Source organism: Nasonia vitripennis, chromosome 5 (genome assembly GCF_009193385.2).
Source record: "Nasonia vitripennis strain AsymCx chromosome 5, Nvit_psr_1.1, whole genome shotgun sequence".
NCBI classification, from domain to species: Eukaryota; Metazoa; Arthropoda; class Insecta; order Hymenoptera; family Pteromalidae; genus Nasonia; species Nasonia vitripennis.
In genome coordinates, this window is record NC_045761.1 from 1432251 (window position 1) to 1456447 (window position 24197).

The 24197-nt window shown below is 38.6% G+C and overlaps 2 protein-coding genes across 31 annotated transcripts; one reads left to right on the forward strand and one right to left on the reverse strand.

Moving 5' to 3' along the window:
* Positions 1 to 10: 10 nt before the first annotated feature.
* LOC100680442 lies at positions 11 to 6781 on the forward strand. Of its 5 annotated transcripts, none has more exons than XM_008203605.2 (9): positions 118 to 196; positions 1017 to 1530; positions 1664 to 2012; positions 2112 to 2246; positions 2318 to 3294; positions 3360 to 3806; positions 4098 to 4491; positions 4825 to 5097; positions 5281 to 6781. In XM_008203605.2, the coding sequence occupies exons 3-9, from the start codon at positions 1682 to 1684 to the stop codon at positions 6012 to 6014; spliced, it is 3291 nt and encodes a 1096-aa protein (XP_008201827.1). In that variant the 5' UTR covers positions 118 to 196; positions 1017 to 1530; positions 1664 to 1681; the 3' UTR covers positions 6015 to 6781. The 5 variants fall into 5 exon arrangements, with proteins under 5 accessions (XP_003425277.1, XP_008201826.1, XP_008201827.1 ...); XM_003425230.5 differs by lacking the exon at positions 118 to 196 and adding an exon at positions 722 to 902; XM_003425229.5 differs by lacking the exon at positions 1017 to 1530 and having other exon boundaries at positions 11 to 196.
* On the reverse strand, positions 6778 to 24194 carry LOC100122505 (antichymotrypsin-2). 26 transcript variants are annotated; one of them, XR_004344988.1, is made up of 10 exons: positions 23648 to 24194; positions 20903 to 21021; positions 20306 to 20491; positions 20023 to 20233; positions 19711 to 19925; positions 19436 to 19621; positions 19152 to 19287; positions 14714 to 14871; positions 13305 to 13512; positions 11947 to 12595 (listed from the first exon to the last, which is right to left on the reverse strand). XR_004344988.1 is itself a non-coding variant. In XM_008203614.4 (9 exons), exons 1-8 carry the CDS (start codon positions 23655 to 23657, stop codon positions 8618 to 8620), a joined length of 1200 nt encoding a protein of 399 aa, XP_008201836.1. In that variant the 5' UTR covers positions 23658 to 24194; the 3' UTR covers positions 6795 to 8050; positions 8607 to 8617. The 26 variants fall into 26 exon arrangements, 21 of the variants coding, with proteins under 21 accessions (XP_008201837.1, XP_008201836.1, XP_001606111.2 ...); XR_004344989.1 differs by having other exon boundaries at positions 11989 to 12248; XM_008203614.4 differs by lacking the exons at positions 11947 to 12595; positions 13305 to 13512; positions 14714 to 14871 and adding exons at positions 6795 to 8050; positions 8607 to 8754.
* Positions 24195 to 24197: the final 3 nt, after the last annotated feature.

Genomic DNA, 24197 nt, shown 5'->3' on the forward strand with positions numbered 1-24197 from the left:
GTTACTTTTTTCCACTCCCGAAGATCGGCGAGACTGCCCGAGCATTTTTTTCTTCTCGTTTCGGCCTGCAGGCTCCGGCTCGTATATATACTGCTTTATGCCCTTTAACGTGGGTATAAGGCACTTTGCGCAGGAAAACAAAGGCAGCTGCAAAGCAGCGTCGTGCAGCGCAGATTTGCGGACTCCGAAAAATACGGTAAGATTTCTGTTGGTAGTAGCTTCTTTTTCGTTAATTTTCGTGAATTGTTCGATGTTGTTGTTAATGCATTTTCGTGTATATCATTGAAACAGTGCTTATTGGTCGGTTTTCGTTAAAATTCATTGCGCCGCAGTTCGGACTTCGAGTAGAAACGTTCTGAAGCTTTGTATAATCAATTACGATGCAGTTTTTGTTTACTGAGTTAGCACATAGCTATGCTGTGAGAGAGCTATAACAATCATACTGGTTTTTTCGTTGTCATCGATTATTTTCTCATTTCGATCGCACCTCTCAAGCACGGCCTAAAGCTTATTTAGTTTTATTTTTAAAAAAAATTTTTACAAACTTGCGATAACCGTATTTCGCGGGTACCCATATATATTTTTCATTTTACAACGCAGTAATAAATTACAGCACTCTGAGGCTCAAATAACGTCCGCAAAGCAGAGAAGCATAATAAAGCCTCGCGGACCCATATGTACAGGCCTCCTTGAAAGAACAATAAATCATTGAGCGCCAGATGGACGGGGAATGTTTGTAAATAAATCACTTTAACCCGCCGACTTTCCTAATAATAAATGCGCAGTTATGCGAGAAAACGACACTCGCTGCTTATGCACGGCTGTATACTTACACACGCGACAGATTGCCGCCGCATGTGAGAGCGCGAGAAAGAAAATTCAATCCTAGACCATATACTACCGTAAGTGTAAGAGTCAGCGCGAACATAATCTGCGCTTCAATCAAAAGCAAGTCGTGAGAGTGTGCATAGTAGCTAAATGAGAAATCCGAGTGCATCGTCTACTTTTTTTCGCAGAATAATATGTCGCCGCGTTCGCTTGTGTAAGCGCTGCACGCTTCTCGAGGAAAAAAGAGGCAGAGAGTATACACAGATCTCTATGCGGTGGGGAGAGAAAGAAGAGAATGGCAGAAGCCATACAACAACCACTTGTTGCTCGAAAACCTGCAGCTCCGGTCAGTTAGACTCGCTGCCATTGGTCCAGCTCTCGTATACTTAGTCGTGCACACGCAGGCATCAGCATCCCACACGTACGCTCACACGTTTCCGCTGCAGCATAGGGGGGCGGTAGAGCCGAGCGTCCACCCCCACTGCTTCCTCTCCCCCTATATGCATCAGTATAGCGAGTCTGGCGCAGAGATTTCAAACCGTCGTCGGCCGTTTGAACGCCGAGATCGGCGTGCGTTCGGCTCCCAATACTTACTATACGCTGCTGCGCGTTGCACGCGAATAGGATCAAAAGGAGGGGATTAAATGTCCGCTGGATCTCTTTGATCTGCGGCTCCGCGTTTTTCCTTTTCCCGCGGCTCCGGTAAGTAGTCTTTTGTTCGGGCTCTATTATTGTTGTGCGCTTTTCTGTGAAAATTTTCCGGGTACACGTGCAACTCGATACTTACACATGGTCGCGATCGCTCTTTTTTGTTCTCGTAAACCCGTGGATGCAGAGGAGGAATTTCGGGAGGATGAGCGAATCTGGGGACAAGTACAAGTGGACTCCGGAGAGCACCACTCTGCTGGTGTCAGTCTGGACCGACAAGCAGGTGCAGAAGCAGCTGGAGCACACGGCCAAGCCACAGTTGATATGGGAGAGTGTGGCTAGGTACATGAACAAGAAAGGCTACAATGTCACCGGCAAGCAGTGCAGGTCCCGTATGAAGCAAGTGCTGGTGTGCTACAGGGAAGCCAAAAGAGCTGGTACTCGAGGTGGAGTTGAGCAGTACTATGATTCCATCGACAGAGTGCTCAAAGTCAAGAAGCTGGAGCAGTACAATAATAACGGAATTGATACTGTTGGTTCGTATACTTTTTAACTATCAACAAAAGAAGATCATGAATAGTCATTTGTTTTTAATTTTGAGAAGTGTCTATGCCTGTTTGTGATATTACTTACAGATTCAACAACAAACATAAAATCACCTCCTAAAGACGTGAAAACCAATAAAAATCTCCAAATGCGCTGCAAGTACCAACAGCCTGCAGAATCCATTTACCGGACAGAAGCTTTGTCTCCTGTTTGGAGTGGAGGACGTAAGTTATTCTTAGCTACATTCATTAGCACAAATATTTTGGAAAATTTTGAATTGTACAACCATTTTTAGGGGATGAAGATTATCCAGACTCGCCTGAGTCAAATGAAACAGTTTTGGCCCAGCCCTTCAGAGTTCTTTCTCCAGTTAGAGATGCAGCCACAAATACAACTCAACACCAGCTTGGCCAGATAAATAAAAAAGTTATGCATCAAAATGGAATCTGCGAAGAAATTCCTATTAAAGAGAATTATAGGCCACACATTAACTCCAATAATTACTTCAGTGAAATACCATTCCAAAATACTGTGCAAAATGTGCAGAATCAAATAATTCAAGAGAACATGCAGCAGAATCAAGCACTTTTGCAACAGAATTTGCTTCAGAATCAGTTAATGGAGCACAACAGATTACAAATGAATCCAATTTTACGTCAGAATATTCAAAATGTCAACCAAGGATTGTACTCAGATCAGGGAATCGCGTATAACCAGGGACAACTAGGATTCGGACAAAACGTAATCGCCGAAAATGTTCTAAGAATGCAAAATAAGTGTCAGCTGAACAGCGTAAACAATCGCGCAATGCCTCAAGAACCAAGAAAAAACAGCTTTAGACAGAATTTGGCTGCAACTCATCGACAGTTTCAAGAATTTCCTCCAAACTATAATTTTAATCTTAATCAATTAGGATTCTTATCTCCAAGTATTTCACCTGACATTCCGCCAAACTTGAACGAGGCTTTTTGCCAGGCGAAAAATGAAAAGTCGCATGGTTTAAACGAAACATTTAGTCGACCATCGCCTAATCAACTTAACGTAGGAGCTGATGTTACTGGTATAACAAACAACGCTACGTTTAACGACGATACTATATCAATAGAATTTTTGCAAGATTCTCCGTCACCCGACAACGAGCCAACGAAATTAAAGGATTTTGCTGTTAATACTGATGAAATTCCTAATGCACCTTTTCGGAAAAAGAAAGCTGAAAAATTAGAGAGGCTTATGATGAGCGCGATAAATTCGCAAAACGAAGTTGTCAATAAGGTATGCATACTTTTTTTACGATTAAACTAATTTAAGCACCTAAATTTAATTCAAAATCATTTTAGATTTTGGCTGCTCAAAATGATATGGTGACGCGCGTCCTTGACTTGGATCGAGATCGCCAAAATCGCTTGGAAAACCGATTGGACCACCTTCTCGACGTTGTACAAACAGCTGTACTCAACAAGAGCTCCGAGAGTAAAAACTCGGACGCCCAGTCCGTGCAGACCGAGCCGGTCATCACAAATCTTGTACCGCCGCCAAAACCTGGTGTAATACCACCGAAGTTGGATCTGGTACCGCCAAAGCCCTGTCGCGTGCCCTGCACCGTATCAAACGCTAATAGCCAACCGATTAATCAGAATCCTGTGATGACGAGACCCGGCGTTGTCTCGCCCATAATGAGTCCATCTGGAAAAGTTGGCGCTATCTGGCAGAAGCTCGGACCAGTGTCCACATCGCCGTTTGTGCGGGCTCAGCAACAGCTTGGATTCAGACCAGTTCATGCCATGGTGAGATGCTTTTACTTATCTTATAAAGAAATAAGTCTTAGAATTATCCGCATATCGTCTCAATATATCTAATTTAAGGGTGCTGTTCTATTATTCTTTTAAATTAATTCAACCTTAGAATGACGACCAAATTAGCACTCATTCTTACTTTCATAATTAATGTTAATTGTACACCCGAGTTAAAAGTCGCTAAAAGATTTAGTTGATAAAAGCATGCCCTATTTTTTTATATACCTCACTTACTACGTTTATTTATGTATTTATAAAAATTTTCATATAATTTTTACTTAGAGCAACAATTACACGCGCACTCAATCCTTGACCGAGAGACGTATTGCCAAGGAGTTCGAAAGTGGCATGGATACAAAGACACTAATATTCGAAACGGCTAATTTCCTGGGTGCGGAGCGTCAACTCCAGGAGGATGTGGAAAATGCACGTATCAAGTCAGCGATGGAACAGGATCTGCAAGCGCGACGAGGGCTGTATACTCAGCGGGAACCAAGCGCTGCGCAAATACTGTCAGCCGCATTCCTCGACACCGAAATCCACTTCACTGAAGTCGTTGAAAATGCTTGGCTTAACTGGCTCAGAAAAAGGCAAATGGAAAATCGCAGAGAGATGCTCAATATACCCATCAATCAGTATAATCAGTATAAATACAATGATTACGACACTAACGATGGTGAGTTGAACATGACTTCGTAAGAGTTTGTATGTCAAATATGGACGACGTTTCTTAGGAAAGTTCTTACATAACTGACATATAGGAAGGAGTAGGTACTTTTTTTAATGCAGTAGCTCGAGCCTTATTGATAAAGCGTGATTAACTTGAAAAACTGGTTTTTGAGATATACGCTTTCAACGGAAGCGGCGCGTTCTTTCAAATGATAATAAGCAACATTCTAGAGCAGATTTATACACGCTCCAGAACATTGATTACATGATTTGACATATAATAAGTCTGCTGTTGTAGAACAACAATTTCTAATAAATACTATTTATGTTTGTTATATAGGGGTAAAGCGCAGCGATGAAATTCTACTTGCTGGTCAAGGAGAAAGTTACGACCGAATGCGTGAAATAAACGCTCGCGAGCGCCTCATCGGCAATCCTTGCGACTCCTCGACACCAGCCAAGGAGCAGCGAAGGAGGAGCGATGAACTAACACGAGATACAGATGAGCCGCGTCAGACGATTCAGCAGTTGGCCCAGCTGGTTATGAACAGCGGTCGCTGGAAGAAGAGCATTGAAAACCAGCGCAAAGAACTCAACTATTACACTGCTATGGGTAAAACTCCTCTCGCATGTTTATTCCGTTAAATATTGTTCTGATCAATGTTGAATAACTAGTCATTAGTCTATTCCTATAGATTATTTATGTAAATAAATTTGATTGTAAAATATAATAATAATTATCAATGTCATACAAAAACTTAGTTATTTATGGTTTCGACGATGTTTCTTAATATAGGGGCTGTGAAACCCACGTGTTCAAGTGGAGATCAAGTGATTCTACGAAACGCCGCTAAAGAGGCAACAACGACTGACAACCGTCCACAGTACGGAAATAGACAAACTCACCCGATGGTCGATGGCCAAGCCAAGACCCTCGACTGGCTTCAAGACCGTTTTTCCTACGGTTCACAGGCTACTAATTCCGGAGTTAATCGCAACAATGCTGTGTCACAAGATATTGCTAATCGCTTTGCCACTGGACCTCAGAAACCCCCGAGACCCATGGGCTTTACTACTGAGTTTTTAAACAGCCAGGAGAGCAACAACAACAACAATATTATACAAAACCAGCGCAGGCCTGACTCGGATGAACAACCGAAACGCGTTGGTTTTGTCTACGACAACAATGTTGATGTCGATGATAACAGAAGAAACCGGTTCGCGCATGAGGAAAAGGATCCCTTTGAGGAACTTCACCAGTTTTATATTCAGAAGCAGTTCAAACTTCAACAGAGCAAGGGACTGCCCTTCATGCTGCACAACGGTCAGGTAATTTTGCCAGAGAGTGATATGATCGATCGCTATATGCAAGACACGTATCCGCGTAATAAAAACAATCGGGAAGCGGAGTCAGATAACGACGAGGAGTTTTTGGACACGACTATGAGCATGCCAAGCTCGCGTAAGAACTCCATCACCTCAAATGGTACCAAGTCCGTTAAAGCTGAGTCTGGCTGTATTATAAGCTAAAGCAGCACTTTAAAAAGTTATAATTCTTTTTATTTTCATTATTTTAATGTAACGTTCAAATCAAACGACAATAACTGATCTCAAAATTTTATGATTGTCCTGACTTTGTGTTATCAAAATCAATTTAAACGTTACGTTCAGATTTTCCAATTCTTCACATGCTTTACTCTACTCGATTTTTGGCTTCTGTGCATTGAATCAAAACACGCATGAATTCATCGAAATTCATCGTTTAAACCCCATTCTACAAAGACTTATTTTATGTTAAAGATCTAATATAGTTTATTTCAATAATTTTGATTAAAGAAAATTTTAGTTTTATCCAGAGCTTCCTTAATTAATAGTATTATGATGTATCATTCGTTTTGTTATATCGATCATAATGTGCTTTTGAGCCTTTTATTAAAATAACTTCAGCGATAATCGTATTTTGCTTTCGACTTTGACAGTCTTTCAATTTATAAGCGCTCAATAAGCTCTGCACATGCATATCTTTAGTGATAAGTATTTTTTCTATTTTATGCATTAGAGTTGCGTAAGTCAATTATCTTTACAAAGTGATGATCTCCTGTTTATTATTTTGTTGTACTCAAGACAAGCGGTTGATAGGAGAGTGAAAAAACCGTAAGATGTGCCTTACCTTTTCTTGGCTATTGCCAACTGTTTGGATAAAATATGTGCCAATAAAGTAAACTAGTGCTTCCAATGTACGCGTTAATTTTGTTTGTATCGATCCATGATCAAATAAATAAAACATGTGCCCTGCATTTTAGTATTTTATTTATAAAATATTATACAACATTTCTATAATCTTTGTATAACTCTCATTTTCTTTTTCTAATTCTTTGGTTACAAACTGAAACTCTACGAAGTTCTTAGTTTTTGCTTTACGCAAGCATTATTTTGTTATATTCGGGTTTTTTACTAATGAACAATATATTTTTTTATATTTTACTGGGGATTTTACAGTACTTTACATTTCTCTTTGATTTTCGACTACTTATAATAGGTATAAGTTATCTCGTAAATATTAAATTTATTCAGAGCTTTCCTTTGGTAAAGAACATATGAATCACAATGTTGGTTCGCCAACATATCCCTGGAACAGGATAACGTCACGTAATTTAATCATGTAGTAAAATTGTCTATCGGCCCGAAATTCGATCGGTTCTGCACTGATGATAGCCATCTTCATAACCATGATCATTGCTGCAAAAGTGAAACAGTAATAATGCATAAAACCATTTTTAAAAATTTATTAAAATATAACGAAGAAAAGGTTGAAGGAAGAAAATAGAATCAGAAACGAATAGACGAACGACCACAGAAACAAGAATATCATTTTAACGAAAAGCACTAAAGACGGTATTTACAAAAAGTAACATTACTATATACGAAAAATATTTACAAGCATATAAAATTGAACAATGAGCCACATTTAGATAGAGCGAATCCTAAATAAAATAAAAATTGTTAACGTGATAGGAATGAGATCGAAAGGTTTCTTAATAATTAATTTGGCCGATAAGCCACATTTCACATTTGCAATTTTATTATTTCAATCATTTCATTTATTACGCTTATACACACATAAATTTTACTAAATCTTGACTATACACTCATATAAAATGCATTGATAGTTTTAACAGGAAAAAAATACCTATATAAAGTATTGAATCAGTATTATATTATGAGCATTACACACGCCTCTTATACTCATTTAATAATGTTGTACATAATCAAAGAATTAAATAATATTAATTACACGAATACTCGGGTGGGCTAATATTTTTTTTTGTATTTACTTTCACATGAATAACGTGCACTTATAAACAGATTGAGTTTGTGGAGTTTTCTAGCTTGTTAAGCTCGAATTACCACGAGTTTAAGTATATTTTTTACTTATTCGGCGGTCGGGTCAGCGACACTTCCGACAAATACGTTCAGGTCCTTCTTCGCGATGATGTAAACAAATGGTCGGTCGGCGTAAAGGAGGTCGGGGTCTTCTTCACCGAATCTTATGTCGATTTCAGTGTCTGGAAATTGACAATAAGTTTTTAGCATTCATTTTTCATTTAATTGAAAGTATAACGTTTTGAATTTAAATTATTCTCAAGTACTAAAGGTTGCGGACGTAAATATTTGACTCGACAATATTGTACACATTAAGAGTGTCGTCAAGTGGAAGTTTAAAGTTAAAATCGTCAAAAGGAAAATTTAAAGTTCAATGAACCTCCACCATAACAAAAACATTGTATTAACACTATTAACAGTGTATGTACATTTTGATAAACTTTGAACAGTCGATCGAACCATATTAATAATAATTACAACATTAACAAATTGTCGATTGAGTACATTATTATTAGGTAATATATATTACAAAAAAAACAAAGCCAAATAAACACTCGCTTGCATTTCTGATCTCATCGCGTAAATGCATAAAACTTGTCAAACAAGCATGCGATTAAAAAAAAAAACGAAGCATTAAAAAAAACAATAAAAACACTCGATAGCGGCTTCAATGCACTCTATAAAACTGTAAAGAAGTATAATGTATAGAATATATAAGTATATTGATTGTCGTTTTACCTTTTTCTCATTTATAGCGTTCTGACCAGTCCGGAAAATAACGTGATTTTTTCCTTGTCGTTCGCCTGTTTTACGATTTCATAGTAGAACGGACGATCGGCGACGAAATCGATAGTTATGGGTAGCGAGAATAGTACGATCTCGGATACTATACAGGCAAAATGCAATACAAAAATAACATTGGCTTCTTGAAGCCGACTCTTGGAAATGAGAAGCGTGTTATCTTGTTTTGAGTTTTTTAAAACTACGAGGGAGCCCGTAATCTCTTTTTTCTAAAGCGTGTCACTTTAATATACGTACACTAATTTTACAAATACACAGATATAAACGTGTTAACAAAAGTATATCAGACATGCAGTTACGGTTATCTCCCATATTTTTGTTTGATTCTGTGGATTTAGTGTAAAGAATAAAGCCGAACCGAAACTATTTTTGTGGGAGATTAGTTCTTCACAAAACATAACAGGAAAGAAGGCGATTCGAGCAGCAGACAAATCTCCCACAAAAATAACTCCAGTATCGTTGTTAAAAAAAAAAAAACAAGGTTAATAACTTCTACGAGTTTTATTGAGTTTTGTTTTAATTACTTTAAGTACAACATGCAGTATTGGACCCGTTTGCCCAGGCCTACATATAAGGTATCATAAACGCGATATATGTATCGACGACGTGCTTCTGTGCCGGATATTATAGCTGTGCTCATAAAAATACAGGGATATAGCGTCAGTGCTATAGCTGAGCTTAGTTGGCGGGCGATCGGATGCTGCCTTGGAACAGACTCGCGCTTGTGGGGGCGTGAACGATAGCGTAAAAAAAGGGTCTGTCCACATAGAGTTTCTGGATTAGTGGAGGTGGTGCGGGTGCGATGTGCCAACCGTGCCAACCTGCGAACAGATTCCAATCGGGGCAAATCGATCGATTATCGCCGAAAGTTCGTGAGTTATTCGATCCCTTGCAGTATATTATTTTAGCATCCAATTATGATCGATCCCTGATTATATATAGAAAACACTGTCACACTGAAAAGCTGCGTCTGATTTAATGAAGTCTTGGTCAAGTTGTTAATTGTGTACTGCATATATATACAGATCGATCTTTTTTTTATAACGTTCAGAGAGTCGGGTCTCGCACGAGACCTTCGAACAGAACGATATTGTTGCGAGTGTCTTCGATTATGTACAGGAACGACCTATCTGCTTCGAAATCATAGGTTCTGACGATGGAATCGGTTATGATTCCCACATCTGACAAAAGAAAAAAAACATTTTTATTTTGCAAGCTCTGGATTAATTACTTAGTGAGATTCGCTGTAGAGATGGAGACCTAGTAGTAAGCATAAGCATTTTTTTCGACTTCAGTGGATTTTATAGTAACGAGACAAACAATATGCAGCCATTTAGCATAGAAAAGAGCGACCGTGGATTCTTCTCAGGGAAGATAAGTACGGGAAATCATAGATATAGAAGGGTATTCTTCGGCAGAGTTAAAGTTTATTGAAAATTCGAGTAAGTACAAAATCCTTCTTGAGCGCAGTTCTATTCATATATTATGAATATAATTACTGAAAATACTAAATTTTCAAATATTTGGTATATCGCTGATGTAATCATACTTATGGCTTAATTCAAAAAGACTGAATGTAAATATTATCATTCAGCCTGTCAGAATGTAGGTATATAAATATTGTTGTTCGATAAATTATTGTTGTGATTGGCTGTGATGTGTGTTACTTTGACAGTGGATCTAGGACGACTCCGGCGAAAAGGCCAACATTGGCTTTACTGTCGTATATCGTGTAGAAAAATGGTCTATTCGCTATGATTCTCTTACGGCCAATTACTCGATGCCCTATGCGTGTTCTCATACCAACCTCTGTAAAATGTTATTCGTATTTCATTACACTATAATTTTTCTTAACTCCGTTCACAATGTAATCTAAATTTTGCATGCACAAACTTATCTCTTCAAAATAACAAGCCAAACAATCCAGAAGCTTTGAAAACTTCAAAAAGAACCGCACCGTTTCATGCCCTCTATAGGTATAAAAACAAGCAACCAAACAAAATAAATCCTTATAGGTATATAGGTAATTACATTACGCGTAGTAAATTTCCTATGTTTTATTCAAACATTTTTTATGAAACTTTATTCAAGCATAAATAGAAAGTTCAAATGTGCAGCATGATGTCTAATGCCTTGGCTTCAAGATTTTTATTGACAATCAATAAAATTTCTTACGTGTCTAGAAAGATGACGTCACGCAAATTTATATGGACTTGTGATCTGTCCGACGAAAACAGAAACCTTACTGTTCTTGTCATAGATCATAAAGTAAAACGGTCTGTCAGCTTGGAATCTTAATAATTTTCGAGGCACACCGCCCATTCTTGGGATTTGGCGTATGATCGCTATAATCAAAGAATCACATGGTTCTAAGAGGCGAACAAATGTACGCAAACACTTTTCGGATTTTGAAATCTTGAAGGAACAGACAGACATAGATAATTTAGCGTTTATCATGATTATTCTCTCTGACATTTTATTCATAGCACAAAGAAAGATAATGGTTTTGACTCCAAACTTTTTATTTGTAATCATTTTTTATACAAACTAAGAAATATACTACTGACGACAGAGAATTGAGTGCTGCGATAGAAATTATGGTATTGTAATCTGTCCAATAAAAAGAGAAACACTGTTGTCACGGATCATATAATAAAAAGGTCTGTTCACTTCAATCTTCTTTTTTTTCGGTCGACTCTTACGTACAACTGCCCTATAAACTGAAATATTCACGTGTAATTATTAGACTTTTAAAAATAAGTCATTCGGAAATTTGGTAGGATAGTATAGTGTAATAGATACAAATTAGTATTTATACTGTTTATTATTGTTTTCAACTATCTGTGTGGACACGAAATTTTTTTACATATTGTAAGTGAAATATCTAATTAAAGCTACGGTTTAGCCATCATAATAACTGATCTACGGGTGAAGGACGAATCCTACGAATAGATTGACATTAGTCCGATTGTCAACTATTTGAAACAAGAATGGTCTGTCGGCTATAATTTTTGGTGGTCTTGGTATGAAAATTGGAAGAGACATCGGCATCATTATCATTGCTATAACATGAAATTAACAATTACTGTCAACACCATGTATGTTTTTTCATAAGATAATTTTTTAAGTAATTTAACAATAGCATATTTGAAAATAAAATGTGGTGGTTCAGCATAACAATCATTTTGAAAATGATTAGGTGAAATATATACATATAAGAGAGGTGATGGTTATTTTAACTCTCAATTATAACTTATTAGTAATAATTGAATAACTTTTTTTATTGACAGCCGTTGAAAAACTAAGGCTTATTTTATTATTTTTTAATATCAATGAAATTCTTACATTTTTTAATACTTAATTTATATACTTAATTTTGTATACATAGTTGTCTCGATTAATAATTATGCAGCTAATAGATTCAATACGATGTTGGGATTTATGGAGCAAAGACTTGTCCGCTGAAGAGAAGAACATTTGTTTTTTCACTGCACAGCGCGAAGAAAAACGGTCTATCCAGCTTTACCAGAGTTGGAGGATCGAATATTATTTGAGCACTAGCAGGCGCTGCTTCTAATTCTGCAGAAAAATTTATCACTACTAAATATAGACTTGAAAATAGTTTGTGAATCTTTTATTAATTAATATAACTTCTACCCTACGATAGATAGAGAAATGGCAAAGATAAGATAAAGTTAGAAATCAAGGTGAAGTTTTCTTATTACTTGTGTTTTTATAATCACGCATGTATAAATTTAAACACTTAGGATATAATATTATCGTTATAGTTTACGGTTCAATTACAGATCCTACAAAGAGTGGAACATTAATTTTACTGTTGAATATTTCAATATAAAACGGTCTATCCACATATAGTGTTTCATCTTCATCAGAAGTGATTGCAGCCAACAACTCAATTCCAATATCTGGAAAATGCAATACATATTGTTTTAATGACTCGCGTTCCTAAACTTTTGTTTCAGGCATTGTGCATGATTACTATTGTTTAATCCATGGAAATAGTATGAGAACAGGAAAATGACAATAAAATAAACTCGGTTAATAGAATTGTAAACAAGTATAAAGGTATATATGATTCGAAATAATTAAAAATAAACAAAAACCATTTAGAGATTGTGTTGAAAGGCGTTTCAGTTTTTAGTGTAGTTTAACACGGATTAATCAATTGCGGTTTGTTGACATTATTTTAAAATAAATTAATCTTATGCAGGATTACTGAGACTTCCTGCAAAGATGCAAATATTTAATTTGTTGTTGCATATCTTAAAATAAAATGCTCTGTCAGCCCTGATCATCTTTATAATGCGATATTGTTGTTGAGGCGATCTTAGATATACGAATTGATATGCTGAAAGTATGATATCAACGTTTAGAATACGTATTCATAAATTAAACGCAAGAGAGCGAATTGAATCGCCAATTTTAATCCTATAGGAAATAAATTAATTATAGATCGAAATAGTAGTTTTGGAAGATGGACAGGTCAACGATGCAAAAGAGTAATCGCATATCAGTTTTTTGAAATTTATTTGCGATGCAAAAAAAATCCTCAAAAATAAGCTCTACAGAATCTATTTAAATGGAAAAGTTAGAGCAGTGAGAACGGAACGTTACCTATACGTCAAAAGGTAAACAGGACTGTATCTTTCTTTTATTTCTGTGCGCGCTTTTGACAATTAAGCCGTAGGATTAACAATATATCCGCTGAACAGAATCGTTTTAGTGTTGTGGTAGAATATTCCGAAAGCAAAAGGCCTGTCCACATTTATTATTGTTGGTTCCTCTTCGTACAACAGCGCACTAACAGGTCTAATTTTAATAACTAAAAAATGAACGAAACTTTTTTAGATTTATAATAAGTGGTTGAAAAAGTGATGGTATTTTAATTGGCACTTCGTTAGTATAGTCGGTCAGGTTATCGCATGATAAAAGATTGGTGAATGCACCTTCTTTATTTTTAAACCACAGAAGAGTAAGTCGATTCAATAATGGTGTATGTATATATGAATTGAGAAAATGTGAGAAAATGGTAATTGGTAGGAATAATTCATTAGTTTTAAAGTTATTCAAGCACATATGCATGTAGTCTAGGTATTACGTGTGAGTAGTATATTTCTTTTTGAAGATAAGGTTTGATTTAAACATTTCTCGCCTGTGATTTTATTTACTTTTAAAGCACACTGTTATCTTCTGTACAATACTCCTATAATGTATACATAACATTTCATTTCTCTATTACTAGTTACTTGAAGGATTGACGATGCTTCCACTGAAGATAGGAATGTTTGCTTTGACGTCATATATCATAAAGAAAAACGGTCTATCTGCTAAAAATTTCGTAGCAATAACTCGTGGTAGACCAGATCGTATGAAATAGTTGATTACTGAAAAGTTTACATGATACATTGTATTTTTCGTCATTTAACTAAACCATCAGTGTTCAAATAATTAATTATTAAATGTAACAACATCTTAACTTGGCAAATTAAATGAGACTATTGTTTGGAAATTGGATAGGACAGCAGTGTAATGGATAAATATTTTTATTTATTCTAATTATTACTGCAAACTGAACCAACCAATAGACATCCGATACATTTTTACACATGATAAGTAAAATATTTGATATACAAAAGAACGGAAAAATATAGAAATTTAAATTTTTAAAAGTCAATTATCAATCGTCGGATCAAGGACGGATCCTACGAAAAGAATGAGTTTACTTCGATTGTCAATTATTTGAAATAAAAATGGCTTGTCGACTATTATTCTTGGTGGTCTTGTTGGTGGCATTATGGCTACCTCTGGGACAAAAAACACCACTATAGGATAAGATAGTTACATATATGTTTAGAATTCTAACTGATGTAATGACAAGTATATGTAAAGCTTATGCGAAAATCTTTTGTTAGTTGACATTAGTTAGGGTAATTGGTAAAGCCAATTGACAATTTTTCAAAATATCCATAGGCGGGTGGGATTAATGGCAATGACCGTTAATTTTGGCTAGTTTTATTAGTTACTTTTTATCCAAAAGTCACCAAAGGATCGTTCAGAGATCCAGTAAAGAGTGCGACCTTGGATTGTTTGTGCACAATTTGAAAAGCAAATGGTCTATCTGCTTTTAGTTCCATCTCGAGGTCAGGCCCAAAGGCAGCAGATATGAGTAGTGCTTTAATCACTAAAAAAATACATTGATTTAATTTTTTCGTTTGGTTCCCGAAACATACTAATATAGTACATAAATTAAGTTAAGGAGTTCAAATTTGATGGCGAGATTAAAGATGCAGTTACTTCTTATATTATCGGCAATACAGCATCTTATAGTTTGTAAGCAATCAAGGTATCTCTCTTTGGTGTAAGCATAAATAATAAGATGTTCGAATTATTGTACACAATAACATTTTATTTCCAGCAGATTTAGAATCCGGCATTAGCAATTTCTCAACAGTTCCAGCAAAGATGAAAAAGTTAGTATTTTTGTTAAAAATCGTGAAAAAAAAGGGTTTATCAGCTCTGAATACTGTCGGTCTCTCAAACTGTATCAAAGAGCTCTCAGCCACTATTTGCATCGCTAAAAGAAAAGGAAGAAATTAGCTCGTTTCTCTCGAAGTAACTGAATGAGAAATTCCGTTTTATTATCGTGTGTGCTTTAAAGATAAGGAATCTATGGGATTGAATATGTGTTCGTACAATATCTAGTGCAAGAAAACTGGATATTTATTTAATTATTTTACATTTTTTATGAATCACAATTGCGTTACTCTGATCACAAGGTCATCTAACTAAATGACTAAACTTCTCAAGTATTAAATATATCAAACCTATACAAGCGAAGCTATTAATATTAACTGTAACATATTATGAATATCAAACGTACAATTAACATATAAATAAAAGTTGTTTTTTTTTTTTAATCCTAACTAATATAAGATCAATGAATTTTACTTAGAATTTGAATCTAATTTATATCGTAATACTTATGTATGAACATGTGATGTAAGAGAATATAGCTTCAACAAACGAGAAGTCAATGCTGTACTGGATTATTCAGGAATCCACTGAAGATTGTCACTTTTGATCGGTTGTCAACAATTTGGAAAATAAACGGCCTATCTGCTACTACTCGTTTCGGGTTATATGCGGAATAAGTAACAGCCCTAAATGCTAAAAAAAAAGAAGATGATGTTCTGTATTTTTAGCGACAATTTGCATTATCATTTCATGCAACTACGTTGATCTGTTAACTGATTAATTTTGAAGTACTGCAGAGCAAAGCTGTTAAATGTTATAGATTTTTAATATTCTTTTTTTAGGCGAATAATATTATATTAATATAATAAATTATCTTTTTAATTTGCGTTAGGATAAGAGTTCTAGACTGTTCGTTTTGTAGCTATTATACTACGCACAATTGTGTATATTTGTAAATTAAGTAAAGGTAAATTTAATTACATGCAAGGTATATTGCAAAAAATTTCTATTCACTTTACATCTTAGATTTCGCTTTATTTGCCTAAGTAATTTTATTAGTTCAATGCGTAATTATCGCGGTGATTGTTTAATCATAAACATTACAGGTCTGATATGGTGCCAGCAAAGATTGAAAGATCGAACTTTATGTCAACGATTGAGAAGTAAAAAGGTTTATCAGCTCTGAACATTTTTGGTCTAGGAATTTCGGAACCACCTCCTATAATCCGAAAGATGTCTTCTAAAAAAAAAGAATGGCTGGAGTCAAACTGATATTTTTTAAATTTTGCAGAATTTTTAAGAAAGCCTGAGAAAAGAAGTAACCTTTTTTCATCCCAAACTTGTAAAAGTAAGAATCAGCTTATTAGTACAATTGTGGAAGAATTTTTAATTAGAAAGACGTAGAATACAGATTTTCAGGGATCATTAACTAAACCGGCAAAAATAGCAGATTGATCATTCAGATCGTATATTTCGTAGAAAAATGGTCTATCCGCTTTTATTACAGGCTATTCGTAATCACTCAAAAATAGAATATTTTGGACTACAAGAGAAAAAAACGTGCAAAATTTTAAAATGCTGAGCGTTTTTTGCTAAAGTTAGTTAAAATTCAACTCTACAGAAAAATATAAGGGAATGAAAATACTTGCACCAAGATAAAAAGAAACTCGGCAATGTCGCTTCAAATACTTCGAAAATAAGCTAATCAGTAGCTTCGACAGAAAACAACTATTTTGAGGAGATAAACTAAACCTATCTTAATGAAAAAAGACGGAGAGATAAAATGTCACCTTTGCACCATGGCTACTTATGTCTATATCCTATATGTCAACAGCCTTTTGAAAGATCATTCGAGAAGAGAAATTTCGATCACGCTGTGATCGTAAAGAAACAGTTATAATTCGATAAGCAAACTATGTTATATTTTTGGTCGAGTTAAGGTCATCAGGCACATCCATACATATATAATCATCGGGAAATAATTAGCTCCTCGGCTGTACGACTTGTCCGGTAAAGAGCGTGACTTTGGTCCTCTTGTCGACTATCGCGAAGAGAAACGGTCGGTCCGCCATCAGTTGGGGCTTGTACACAAAACTGTACGCCATCACACCATACACTGTTTTGGGCAAATAGATCATTACAACGGTCAATCGTAATAACTCCATTGCAAGACTAAGGACTACTTATATAGATATACATGTACGTGCTATTATAGGTTCATTGCTCTAATTATTGTTATTTGCGTTAATTCAAGACCATTCATATGCATGGCTTTGTGCATCAATGTTTTGTTAATCTACGTTTTCGACTTGAACAGAAGCGAGTCGCTGCGAGACGACGCGCGAACGTTTATGATATCACTATACACAGGCCGATTTTCAGCGTGTCGAAATCGGCTGTGGCCTTCGAGCTAAATTTCGCGAACGCGTGTGCGCTATCGTCGATGCGAGATAATAAAATTCGAATTGTCGAGGCGAGATGTTGCTCTTTATGTTTCTTGAATTCGTAGCCTCGGAATTTAATGGGAATCGGGTCCGCCGGTGAAGCTTTCCATCCGAGATTAGTGGTAATAAATACTTCAATGTATAGTTAACTAGTTCGGCCGAAATGACCCGATTTCCAATATTCCTTGGCTGAATGTCGCACAGAAATTACACACAGAGTTTTACTCCACAATGTTAATGACAAAATATATAAATGATATAAAATTATGCGAATATAACTTATATGCGATATTAGTGGTACTATTTTAATATAAATTAAGCAGTTTTCGGGTGTAGAACTTGCCCGACGAAGATCGAATTATTTATTCCGTTGCTGGATATTACGAAGTAAAATGGTCTATTAACAATTACTACTGTCTCATCGTGACCAGTTCTGTACTCCAGTTCCATGTCTACAGAAAAATACATTACTTTTAAATTTTCGTTCACTCTCTCGAAAGGCGTTTAACTAAATTTGCAGGATTGGATCTACTCTACAGAATAAAGTTATATCATCTAAACGACAAAGAAGCTACTTTGATAAATTCAAATCTGCAAATTACGTCTCATAACCCAGAATTAAAAAATATCCAGCACTTTCAGTACATCACTTCTGTGAAAAAAAGTGCCCGAAAAGTTTTCGCGGACCGAGCAAAATTCCACGCATGTACATACGGTATTTAAAAAACAACCAAAGTAAAAGATCGTGCCAGTAGTGTGTTATGCGGTGTACTTATAGGAGGAAAACTTTTTCGTCGGGGGGGGGGGGGAGCAACTGTGCAAACTGCCGGGCCGTTTGAACAATCAAACGCGCGAACAACCGCGGGCGCGAGAAAAAGTGCGGTGTCAGAGAGAAAGAGAGCTTACCCATATTCTGCTGAGAGTATAGTTGACGCATGTGTGGTGTGTAGCTCATTAGTCAAAGGTGTGTATATATACATTATGTGTGTGTATATATATATATATATATATATTATGCGCACAGTAAAACCAAATGAAATATAGATAAATACACTCTTCTACGTACTTTGTTGACATGAATTTTGGCGACGACGACGGTGCGCGCTAAGGCGCGCGGGCTTGACAAATGTAATCAACATTGAGGAAAAAAAAGACACACGAATACCTCGCAACGGTAAGTTTAACACAGAAAACGAAACACACACACACAGACGGCAAAAACAAGTAGTAAGTGCAAAATCACGCGTAAACGGCGGTGCTGTGTGCAAACAAAGAGATTGGAGGGTTATAGATTGAAAGAGAGAAAAGTAGGTGCAGCCGAGAGGAAAGGAGCTAGAGAACCATCACCGCTGATTATGTTATACACCTTCACCAGACCAAACCACCTTATGCAAAGCTTGAAGGATCGTTTCCTCTTTCCAATAGCATCTCGATGTAACGACGGAAGGACGAGGGAAGTGCGGGGGACAGAGGCAGAGAAAAGAAGAAGCGCATTGATAGAAAAGAGTAAAGAGATGCGTTTTAAATCGAGTGGACAACTCACCCGTGACGGCTGCGGCTTCGCTGCCCTCCTCGTTCACTTCGATGAAAGCCTTCTGAAGGACCTTGCCTACTTTGAGTGGCTCGTCGGAGATGCCGGTGAAGTTGGCGGCGTTGCTGAACATGTCAGTCATGCCGAGCTGCGATCGTCGGTATAACATAAGTACAACATTTAGGTCGCCGAGACGATAGCGCGAGAAAGTGCGGGAGTCAAGCCCTGATCATTTAACTGCTCGACGCGCAGTGGGTATGCAATAAAAGAATTGATCCAAATCATAATATACGTACGGCTTCCAGGGGCTTCTTGAGATCGATGGTGCTCTCGATCTTGAACTTGGGGATGTAGAGCTGGACCTCGCGCTCGGAGCCGGCCTCGGCGAGACGGGTGTGGTTGAAGGACTCGAGGTTCTCCTGGATGGCGCTCAGGCCCTCGATCTCGTCGGGCACGATGATGACCATCTTCAAGTCTTTGTTCTGCGGGAGACACGAGTGGCGCATCGTTAGCCGAGTAACGCGTAGCTGCTATTTGGTTATTGGCGATTGAACGCAATAAGGATACCGACCTCGTACGGGAGCTCGACGAACTTGGCCTTGAGATCGGGAAGTTCACCGTAGACGTAGCTGCCGGAGGCGAACATGGTGGGGACCTTCTTCTCGGTCTTGGCGTCGACGTGGAAGATTTTGTCCTGGGTGCCCTCTTTCTTGAATTCCTTGGCCCACTTTCCCTTGAAGTAGACGGCGTTCAGCAGGAGCATGCGGGTGTCGCTGGTGATGTCATCTGCAACGATAAAGTGTGCAGAAGCGTTAACAATGTGCATGCATTTCGCTGGATTCGAGTCTCGAGTTCGCGGAGTTCGTGGATTATCGCAACCGACCTTCCTTGACGATGTCCTTGATCTTGTGGTGGGTCCTCTCGTCAACCCAGTCGTTGACCACCTTGGCGGACTCGGCGGGCTTGCTGGTGTCGATCTCAGTGGCTTCCGAGCGGAAGGTTCCGCTGGTCAGCGACTTGTAGTCGGACTTGAGCTTCAGGTTGTTGGCGAGGTACATCTTGTTCGCGACCTCCAGGGTTACGTTCTCAACGTTCTGCATTCGTCAAAATTTTTGATCATTTTACGGAATCGGTAAAAATCACGCGCTATACAAAAATCGACATACGTTGAGGGTGTCGATGAGGTTCTCGAATCCTTGCTTGGAGACGACGTCGTCGGCGGGCATGTGAAGGGACTGGCGCATCTGGACGGCGGTGTTACCACCGGCCCCGAAGGCGGCCATCGACAGGACAACGTGGGCGCTCAGAGGTGAGCTGATGAGGTTCTTACCCTTGTTCTCCGCCGACACTTGCTAAAAAATCGAAATTCAGCATTTTTAACAAAGTTTCCAACGACACACGATCTGCTCCATGTCGTGCCAAAGTTTCCGCGCTTGCTCTTGCTCGACCCGCATGCGCATGACGAGGATTGATACGGAGTAGCGGTACAAGCTGCGCGCGATATGACGCGAGCGTTATTTTTCCGATGAACTGCACTGGCTCGCTTCTTACAAAATCGATGCGTTATTGCATTTTAGAAAGGCGCTTATTTCGAATTTACGCGCTGCAATAAAAATAGCTCGATTCTTACAACCGCTGATTTTCTCATTTTACTGCAGTAGCGTACTTTCAAATACCAAACGGCAAACGTCTCCATTATTCTCCTCGGATTCGCGCTGAGCGTATGCGCGCGCGCGCGCGCGTAACAGTATCTGTAGACCCACCTTGAAGAAATTCGTGGCAAAGTGTCCGGTGCCTTCGGAGACCGCCTTGAGCGGCTCAGCTGCCTTGTCCTCGGCCATTGTGCAGGTCACGCACAGCGCTAACGCCAAGATAACTGTAGCTGCAACAGAGAGCAAAAAGAAACACGTCATATGGGTGTATCCTCGAAATTTCGTATTCACCAACGCGGGAGACGCACAATAGTCGTAATTAGCATTTGAATTCGGTCCCCCGGAAGGTCATAACGTGGCAATGGGGGAGAAGAAAAATTCGGTGTATATTATACGTTTATCGCGCGGAATTTTAACGAGCGCGTAATCGCGAATCCGCTGGTGGAGCGTAGAGCGCTAGTCGACCTTGCCGATTTCGTGGGCTGTTTTGTGATTTTTTTTTCTCCTATATCTCGCGGCTCTTCTTGGAAAGCGGAGTTTGGAAAATTGGCGAGAAATTGTAGTCGCGCCTAGTTCTGCGATACCGATTTTGCGTTATTAGTTAGAGATGTGTTTTATCCTAATGCGTCTTGCGTAATCTGCAAAATTAAATGCCTAATAATCCTCGCAAATATAATACTCATCTGGCTCGGCGTATGCCTCGAATTCTCGGAAAATCAAGAGATAACAAGGCCCCGGCAAACGCGTCATTAACGTAGTTTCTCTCGAATACACACAAATAAGATGACTCAATAGCTCCGAAAATTTGAGCTCTCTCAGACTCATCCCCGTGAAAACCTGTGCAAACGCTTCGGTCTCATTATCTCTCGCGCACTTGCGCACATACACCGGCGAACAAACTAACCAATCGCTCGTGGAGAAGGCCTATAGGTATATAGATATTTCACGATCAATGGTTCATGCGGAGAGACACGATCGTCCATACAAGTAACAAAGCTTTGTGCACGTTTAGTCGTGTGTACATTGAATTAGCATATTCGCGCTGGTGAGAAGGAAAACATGATTCGCGTCCAACGAAGACGAGCTTTTCAGCGCTGTATAATATTTGCCATCTCGAATTTTATCTATTGTATGGAACTGCCTTCTGTTTACCGATCAAACGTAAACTTTTCATGAAAAACAAGATTAAATAAAAATATCCAGGTGTATAAATTTATAATCAAACTCTCTCTCTCTCTCTCTCTCTTACCGATCTGTCAACAACATCAGCCGCTCGCGAATCTGCAACGCAAAGCGATCGGCGCTGCAGTGTGCCGATCTCTTTACGTTAAACTAATACTAATTATGAGGATTTTCCGAAGGCCGAGTCAAGGCCTCTCTCGTGTACGTGCACATACATGAGTCACGTATACGCGCGGATCGTCACGAGAGAATTCATATACGTGTGTATTATATATACTGTTGTAGGAGAGCGAGAGAGGTCGGGCACATATGTGTATGGATGTAGATCGTTATGCTGCGCCAGGAAATTGTTTGTTTATCCGCGACCCGTTATCCGCGAGCGTGATTACGGGATTTTTTTTTTCTCCCATTCTCGAGCTTACATTCTGTATGCATCGACAGCTGTGCCGCTCTGCTCGGTTTTCTGTGTATATTATAACGATTATGTAAGAGCGTATCGGTTTTTCGGTTTAACCCGCTTTTTATACGATCTTTGTGAACTTGAATCTATTTCCTCTTCGAACCCGATAAGAAGTCGAGATAGTAAAAAGCTGCACGTTAAACGCACTCCAGAGGCACATAAGCAACCCCCTCGTTAAATCGAGCCTACATAATAGAGCAAACAGTCTCAACGTTAAAATATCGTCTTGATAAAAGCTTCGTACCCGCAAGTCGCCGGCATACATTCGTATGGCTCTTAATGCGAGCGCGCGCGAGATGATCGGTAAAGAAAGAGCGACCGGTCAGCAGGCGCTCGGCTTTTTACAGTCGTTATCGAATGCATAACTGCGCGCGCTTTATTCTCTCGTATAAAACGCGCGCGCACCGCCGGAGGCCGTCTTTCCTCCGGCTGCTTGGGCTCCGCACTTGGATACTAAATTTACATTCGCGGGCGGATAACGAGAGTAGTTGGTAATTGCGGTGAATTATTTTTTCGTTTTTTTTTTTTTTTTTTTTTGAGCTATGATTCGTAGAACTGTTTCAAAATAATAACAACGAGGAATATTTATGTGAATTAATCGAATTCCGCAGAAAGATTATTTTTCCTTTCGGCTGATGCTAGAGATCGTGCGATTTTCTCATGAATTGTCTTCTCCGGCGCTGATGCGGAGTTGAAGGAAAAGCACGAGACACGCACGGAGGCTAGATCTTTTTTTAGCATAATCGTGTTTACTTAAACGTGCGGCGCTGATGGCTATGGTAATTAAATAAAATGAGGGATATATTAGCCGGCTGGGAATTCTCAAAGCTGCGTGTGTATTTTGAAAAGTTCAAGCGACAAATAAGCACTTCTGTATGCACAGCAATTTGCTGTCAAAATTCAAATCGCGCATGCTTCGCGCGGAAATTTTATCTATATCTGTAAGACAATATTGTTACAAGCAATAATTCGATAAAATAATTAAAGTATGAGCAACTGGATGATTCAGTTCCTTTTGAATTTGCCGATAACGTTGTGCGAGCGCAGGTACAAGCGACTCGGAAAAGCAAAATGAAAAAAACTCAATCCGTGGAGACCCGCATCTATAGTCGGCTTGGGGTTCACTCCTCCTCGATATATAAGGTACAACAACAACAACAACAACAGTACGTCAGTACACCGCACTGTACAAGATAATTGTCGCAAAAACTTACGGGTACGCATGGCTGTTTCCTCTCTCTTTCTTTCCTCTGTATGCTGAATATAGGAAAACGTCTGTTTCTGCTGGTCTGGCGCAGCAGCGACTGAGTTCCAGACGCCGAGGCTGCCGCTATATAAACTTTGCCCGCCTAGTCAAGCCCTCTCTCTCTCTCTCTCTCTCTCTCTCTCTTCTCTCTTTCCTCGCATGTGTGTATACGTATACACACGTTGTTTGCTCGCGAGGGAGAGAGAAAGAGTCGTTGCCGGCGGCGCGGGAATTTCAACGGCGGCGGCGATGATCTCGGCCGATAGGCTGATGCTGCTGTTGCCGGTCTTTTTGTTATTCTCTCTTCACTACGTGTGGGAAGAAAAATCTCTCGAGACGAAGGACTGAACGCTCGTCTGTTTGTGTACGGACGAAGGAGATAACTAGCGTGTATCGGTATGGGAGTGTGTACCGATCCTTTTTTCGGAGCGTCTGCAGGTTTCCCTTTTTTTTATGCCTTGTTTGTATGCTTGTTATTTGCGAACGAGAGTGAGAGCCGCGTTGCCAAGGAAACGTAG